This window comes from Nerophis ophidion, linkage group LG02, assembly GCF_033978795.1.
Source record: "Nerophis ophidion isolate RoL-2023_Sa linkage group LG02, RoL_Noph_v1.0, whole genome shotgun sequence".
In the NCBI taxonomy this organism is placed as follows: domain Eukaryota; kingdom Metazoa; phylum Chordata; class Actinopteri; order Syngnathiformes; family Syngnathidae; genus Nerophis; species Nerophis ophidion.
Window position 1 is genome coordinate 16,876,031 of NC_084612.1, and position 7,966 is coordinate 16,883,996.

The 7,966-nt window shown below is 42.1% G+C and overlaps 1 protein-coding gene across 1 annotated transcript; it reads left to right on the plus strand.

The window, feature by feature from the left end:
• The first annotated feature begins 241 nt into the window (after positions 1 to 241).
• LOC133537169 (cAMP-regulated phosphoprotein 19-like) lies at positions 242 to 7,399 on the plus strand. Its single transcript, XM_061878083.1, has 3 exons — positions 242 to 417; positions 2,035 to 2,157; positions 6,345 to 7,399. The coding sequence occupies exons 1-3, from the start codon at positions 361 to 363 to the stop codon at positions 6,513 to 6,515; spliced, it is 351 nt and encodes a 116-aa protein (XP_061734067.1). The 5' UTR covers positions 242 to 360; the 3' UTR covers positions 6,516 to 7,399.
• The last annotated feature ends 567 nt before the right edge of the window (positions 7,400 to 7,966 follow it).

Sequence of the window (7,966 nt, forward strand, 5' to 3'; positions counted from 1 at the left end):
AAAATAATGTGCATTCATATATATATAGATCAATATTATTGTAGTTAAAAAAGTGGATAAAATACAAATGCATCTAAATAGAGAAAATAAAACAAATGTACTGATTTTGCTCCCGAACATCACGTGTTGCTATCTAGCAAATTACGCAATTTAACCTAATCCGTATTCTGTCATATTGTGTGGGCGTCCACGGTGACATGACGTAAAGTCACACGTGGCGACGTCATTGTGCGGGAGCGCGCACGTACGGATCTAGCAGCAGGCAGCAGTAGGCGGGCGGACTCGACGACGACGTCCACCATCAGTCAGAAGAGCACTTACTCGGCAACGATATCCTAGCGACTCACCGCTTTTGTGGACATGTCAGACGGAAACGAAGACGTTCAGACGTCCGAAGAGACGCTGGGGGAAGAGCAGGTATTCAAGCCGGCGTTTATTGGTGAACAAGTAGACGGCAGCGCGGTTGACTTTGTTGCGCCTACAAATACTAGCTTAGCGCTAATAGCCCTGTTGGGTTCGCGCTCGTTTATTGTTGACAGACCTTCACGATTCGTGTTTCCCCCCCCAAATTATGCCAAATAAACAATGTCTGTCGACTTGTTGGTGCGATAGGCTCTCGGGGAAATGTCATTTTTGCTCATTTCAAGTCACCGGAGAAAGGCAGGCTAACTGTGATGACATTCTGGTTAGCTCGACAGCTAGCGACGCTTAGTCATGGCCTTCACTTTTACTTAATTTTTCAAGCCACCTCTTTTTTTTCTTTCACCGAGTGACACCCTTCTGACGAACCGATCCCACTTTTGACACAGACCAGAGCGGCTTTTGACAGCACCTTTAGGCTATCTAGTAGCCTCCTGCACATTAGCACGCCTGTTCAATGCTAATGTCACGAGTTACTGTAACAGTATTTTTTCTGTTTGCATCCAAACGTTACATTTAATGTAGATGTGCCAAATAAATCGCTGCATGGCCAATGTTTCACCCATGAGATAGTTCCCGTCAATTAGTTCACGGATTGCTGCCTGAAATTGCATTGTCTGTTTCATTTCAGCTGTTTTTTTATTTTTTTTATTCATGGCCTTTTAACCCCTTTGAGGGGTTCCGGTTTGGTGGCCGCGGGATTAGGTCTCTGCTTTTTGCAGATGATGTGGTCCTGATGGCTTCATCTGGCCCGGATCTTCAGCTCTCACTGGATCGATTCGCAGCCAAGTGTGAAGCAACCGGAATGAGAATCAGCACTTATAAGTCCGAGTCCATGGTTCTCGGCCGTAAAAGGGTGGAATGCCATCCTCGGGGTTGGGGAAGAGACCCTGCTCCAAGTGGAGGAATTCAAGTACCTAGGAGTCTTGTTCACGAGTGAGGGAAGAGTGGATCGTGAGATCGACAGGCGGGTCGGTGCGGCGTCTTCAGTAATGCGGACGTTGTACCGATCCGTAGTGGTGAAGAAGGAGCTGAGCCGGAAGGCAAAGCTCTCAATTTACCGGTTGATCTACATTCCCTATGGTCATGAGCTTTGAGGTCATGACCAAAAGGATAAGATCACGGGTACAAGCGGCCAAAATGAGTTTCATCCGCCGAGTGGCGGGGCTCTCTCTTAGATATAGGGTGAGAAGCTCTGCCGTCCGCGAGGAACTCAAAGTAAAGCCGCTGCTCCTCTACATCGATAGGTGGAGCCAGGTGAGGTGGTTCGGGCATCTGGTCAGGATGCCACCCGAACGCCTCCCTAGGGAGGTGTTTAGGGCACGTCCAACCACGGCCACGGGGAAGACCCAGGACACGTTGGGAAGACTATGTCTCCCGGCTGGCCTAGGAATGCCTCAGGATCCCCCGGGAAGAGCTAGACGAAGTGGCTGGGGACAGGGAAGCCTGGGTTTCCCTGCTTAGGCTGCTGCCCCCGTGACCCGACCTCGGATAAGCGGAACAAAATGGATGGCTGGATGGCCTTTTAACCAGGAGTCTTGAGACACCCAATGAATGTCTGTTATTGTCAGAAAGCTCTGTAACTCGGTGTTATGCCAATGTTTGTTTTTGCAGGAGGTTCAGGATAAAATGATCAATCCAGAGAAAGCAGAGGAGGCCAAACTGAAGGCCAGATATCCAAACTTGGGGAATAAACCCGGCGGCTCTGATCTGCTGCGTAAACGCCTTCAGAAAGGGGTAAAATGTCCCCTTTTTTTATATCTTGGTCGCACCATGCACTAGCGTGTTTCTTGTTGTCAATTCCAAATATGAAAACTGATTTTTAATGCAAGTACGCCTACATTACATTAGATCGCAGGTGTCAAACTCAAGATGTTAGGGCCAGGTCTGGCCCTCAAAGAGCCTGGCATAATATGCATCAACAAAACATTGTAATTCATCTTTTAAAGTTTAAAAGTTAAAGTACCAATTATTGTCACACACACACACTAGGTGTGGTGAAATTATCCTCTGCATTTGACCCATCCCTTTGGTCACCCACTGGGAGGAGAGGTGAGGGGAGCAGTGAGCAGCAGCAGTGGCCGCGCCCGGAAATAATTTTTGGTGATTTAACCCCCAATTCCAACCCTTGATGCTGAGTGCCAGACAGGGAGGTAATGGGTCTCATTTGTATAGTCTTTGGTTTGAACTCACAACCTACCAATCTCAGGGCGGACACCAGGCCACAAAAAATGTGTTATTTCAATTTTAACAGATAAATGCAATTGTATATCTGTTCAGCTTTAATATTACCAAAACATGCAACACACAACATTACCATACATTCCAAACATGTTTGTCTGTTTAAATACATTTGATATAAAATTTCAAACCAAGTCATCCATCAAAATATACACTGTGAAAATGACAATCGATTTTACGGTAAAAAAAACTACCAGCTTAATTACCAGAATTTGACCGTAAAAAACGTTTACGATTTTTTTCATTTATAGCAAAATGCCGTTAGAAACACTTACATTTTACACTACAATTCTGACAACTACCGTAGATTTTTTTTTGCGACTATACAAAAAATTCATTAATAATAAAATGCACTGTGTAACAATACCTAATACATATTTATATATTATTCACTGTTACAAGCGTTGGTGACCCCTGCTTTTGACGTACAATGACACGTACATTATCTTTAAAACCAGCCTTCACGTACACACACAATTCTGGGAACATTATTAAAGAGCGATTGCACGCCTGTACTGCTAAAACCCAACACTCATTATAACATGTTCAGCAACATGGTGATGGACTACATGTTTAGTGAAATGTACATTATTTCTAAAATCAGCACGCACTAACAAGCCAAGGAAACTATTTTGCTTGTTTAAGTACCTATATAAAGCACACAGACGTGTCTGTGCCGCTGCAAAACGCTCATGGACTAATAAAGAATTTAATCATGGATATGGTACATGTGTAATAAAGTGTATATTGTCATTAACATCAGTACGCACTACAAAGAGGACGCTACATCATGTTTTTTAAGTTGTTTGGTGTTTTTTTTTACACGCGAGCACATTCGCGCCCAGCTCATGAAAACAAGACACGTAAGTTAACTTCAAGATTTGTCGTTAAACAAGGACTAAAAACATGAGCATCTAGAGCAAAAAGTCTTCCTTGACAAAGTTGTCCCATCAAGTGGAGGTCCAAAAACGATCGTATCCAAAACAGCTGACTGTCATTTGCGCTGGCGGGAGTGTCGCAAAGCCATTTTTGATGTGTCTTTTTATTAATGTTGAGTGAAAAGAGTAGCATGTTCAAACATACAGTAAGTCATCATATAACGTGTTTAAAGCCAGCAAGGCAGTGTTGTTGAGTTTGGAAATAACAGCGTACAACCGTGGCGTTATAACAAGTCTCCATTTGTGCCGTGTACACACACACGCTAAGCGGAGAGTTGCGGATCCGTACACTATGGCCAGCGTTTGTAAAAGTCTGCGTTTTTAAAGACAAAGGTATGTGTCTGCATGTGGACAAGAGGCCAAATGGTGAGCTTTGACTACTAAACGAGGCAAAATGCCGTTAAAAATTAAAAACATTTTTTTTACGACACCCAAAGGCAGCGAAAATTATTTTAATATATTTTGTAATCGAATTACTCGAGGAATCGTTTTTGCTCTATTTGGCTTCCTCCCATATTTCAAGAATATTCATGACTAAATTGTCCACAGGCACGAATGGTTGTTTGTCTATTGTGCCCTGCCATTGGCTGGCGGCCAGCCAGGTGTGTACCCGCTCTTACCCCAAGTCAGCTGTATCTGTGTGCTAAATGATACAATAAATAAACATCTCTACTTGGAGAGCAGACGTCCTTGATTTAAATGTCGTGCCTTTTTAAAATTACTGTAATATCAGACACTTTGGCTCCAGTCGCCGTAAACCATGGGCTCAAAGACGTGTGTCATCTCTCTACTCATTTATATCTATGGTTGAAAGTGTTGCAGGCGGCCGCACTGTATCGATATATTTGTCCCTCCTGACTCATCAATCTAATTGCTAATTTCCTCTTCTTAGCTGGTTTGTCTGTTGTAACGCAGTTCCCATTAGCTTTATGTTGAAGTGTACAACACATTTATTCTTTTTTTAGTTTAACTGCTTTTACATTCAAGCAAGTTTAGCGCCGCTGCTGGCATAGCTTATCCTCTCGTCCCTCTTCTGCGTGTCCACTAATGCAGCAAACTAGGGCTGGGCGATATTGCCTTTTTTTTAATATTGCGATATTTTTAGGCCAAATCGCGATATACGACATATATTACGATATTTTGCCTTGAATGAACACTTGATGCATATAATCACAGCAGTATGATGATTGTATGTGTATACATTATAACATTCTTCTTCATACTGCATTAATATATGCTACTTTTAAACCTTCATGCAGATAGGGAAATCACAGCTAAGTCAATTGACCAAAAGTGTATTTATTTAAGTTATTAAGCAATGGCACAAACATTCAAGCCATTTCCAAAACATAAAGTGCAAGATTGTCAGAGACATTTTAAGTGTCAAATAAAAATGAGCTGCATAATAGGAAATCAAATAGTATTCATCCTTCACTATGTGGTATGTTACTTCGGTTATGAAATTCTTTTCATTCTCTAGCGAGTGACTTTACAAATAATGCTACATATTAGCAGTAATGCTACTTTTGGGAGCAACGCTTGTGCCCCACACTTGACAAATTAAAGTTGTCTATTCGACATATTCCCTCTTGAAGCCGAACCACCGCCAGACGATGGAAACCCTGCTGTTTTTATTGGGAATTAAGGCTTCCTTAAATTGGCCCTAGTGTGTGAATGTGAGTGTGAATGTTGTCTGTCTATCTGTGTTGGCCCTGCGATGAGGTGGCGACTTGTCCAGGGTGTACCCTGCCTTCCGCCCGATTGTAGCTGAGATAGGCGCCAGCGCCCCCCGCGACCCCGAAAGGGAATAAGCGGTAGAAAATGGATGGATGGATGGAAGGCTTCCTTCATTTGTTGCCAGATCCGCACCTTCTTTTTCTCGTACGGCTACATTAGCAGCTATAATTAGCCACACCGCTACCTCTCTGCTGGGCGAGGGCATGTATGTGACGTATGACATGACAGTTGTGACGTATGTAAGAATGTGCACCTGCTTGTCTGTGAGGAGAGACAGGAAAGAGTGAGAAAAGCCTGAATGCCCGCAGCTAAAAGCAACTGGCTGAGAACGTATACTCGAATATTACGATATAGTCATTTTCTATATCGCACTGAGACAAACCCGCAATATATCGTATACATCGATATATCGCCCAGCCCTACAGCAAACACATCAAATTAAAAGATTATTAGCCCAATGTTGGCTAGAACCAAACCTAAAACTAATGTTTAGTGAACATTCCCATTAATGCCACATTTTTGAACCGCCTAATTTCATGGCAATTCTCAACTTGCCACTTATAACTTTGATTTGAAATGGCTAATAACCAAACATACGCAGAAACCAAAATTTAGGATCTTCTTCAACAAAACTCTGAAATAATTGCAGAAACTACTCCATTTTGGTTTTGTTTACATGTCTTGTTTTGTTACCATGAATTGATTAACGTGGACCCCGACTTAAACAAGTTGAAAAACGTATTCGAGTGTTACCATTTAGTGGTCAATTGTACGGAATATGTACTGTGTACCCCGCCTTCCGCCCCAATGCAGCTGGGATAGGCTCCAGCACCCCCTGCATTCCCAAAAGGGACAAGCGGTAGAAAATGGATGGATGGATGGATGTACTGTGCTGTGCAATCTACTAATAAAAGTTTCAATCAATCAATCAAAAGATTGCCAGTAGAGAAAACTGTTATTTTCAGGTTCAGTTTTACCATTGAAGTCCTGTGTTTTCTCCTCTTCCAGCAAAAATACTTTGATTCGGGCGATTACAACATGGCCAAAGCCAAGATAAAGAACAAGCAGTTACCAACAGCGGCGCCGGAGAAGACCGAGATTACAGGCGACCATATCCCCACCCCCCAGGACCTGCCTCAGAGGAAACCCTCCCTGGTGGCCAGCAAACTGGCTGGCTGATGATGCTCAGTCAGGCGTATACTATACACCTCCAAGAGCTTGTAACATTACCTCTCCCCACCCTTCACAGGAACACCTGTTTACCAACTCAGCCACCCTGACCCCGCCCAGCAGGAAATATTTGGCTGACATCTTCCAATCAGTCTTTCTTTTACTCCACTGGCTGCTCTCTCAGCACTTGTATCCTTCTGTCCTCTCCATTTCTCTTAATTACTCTCATGTAAGATACACTGAAAGACAGGACATCAAAGTGTTAACGATTGAGAACTACAAGCTTTTAGACGACAACAAAGGCTTTTATTGTGACGAGAGTGTGTATATATTACATTTCATTTTGTAAGGCACATCAGCCATTTTGCAGATTTCTTATCATTTCACTGTATTTTCTTCTTTGTGTTTATGACACTATCAGTAAACTCCATTCATTTGTTTTTTTATCTCTCAAGAAGCGGTGGCGTTTTATGTAAGGACCACAGTGTTGGACTGTGTGAACCCACGCCCCAAAAACTCCCAAATGCAAAGCTTTTTAAAAAAATAAATAAATAATAATTGATGTTCTTACTAAGCTCCACACAGAAGCTGCATGTAAGGAATGAAGCTGATAAACACTGCATTCAAAGTCTTCTCGGGACCAGGAAAATTTCCTTTAAACGGGAGATGAGAGAGAGATGAGTGTAGATCCCTACTATCATTCTATGCCCGTTACATCTGTGGGCACTGGGATCAGACAAAGAAAGTCCTTTGTCCTGTCTTTATTGCTTTAACAGGGTCCTCCACAGATGTTTAATCCAAGCTAGCACATCTATCTAGCATGTAAATAAATGGCTGCCCTCCTGTTCTTTTGTGCCATTTTGGTTTGTAAATAAAATAGTTTTGCACAAATATTTACCGCCTGTATTCTTTTATCGCCCCACCAAAACTTAATTTGTTCAATATCTTACTACTGTTGTCTGCTCATTTGGTTTATGTGGCCCCAGAAGGTCTCAGTTCTGGTCCCCGTTGGTTTCATTTTTACGGCAATTGTTGAAAGTTACATATTTTACTCCCTGTACTAAATGACTAATCCTTGTGTATATACTTCTAGTAGGTAATATTATGCACATGGTTCTGGTTACTCATTACTATGTGTTCCAATATTTTGGTATTTATTTTTTGGAAAATATGATAAACCTGCTGACCCACAGGACTTCATATAAAGTACTGGAGCCTGTCATACAAAACATTACACTCAGCCAGAGGCTGTAAATTCAAACCTGTTTTTAATTCAGATCTGTTTCTAATTTACACCCTAACATTCGCACTGTCAGGCTTTTTCTCAGACCAAAAATATAATTTGCTGTGTATTCAGGTCCATACAATTTAAATTAAAACCTGTTTCAATTCAGATCTATGCATTTACATTAGTATTTTTGAAAAAATGTACAACGGGGCTATAAAATTTAAACTAGTTT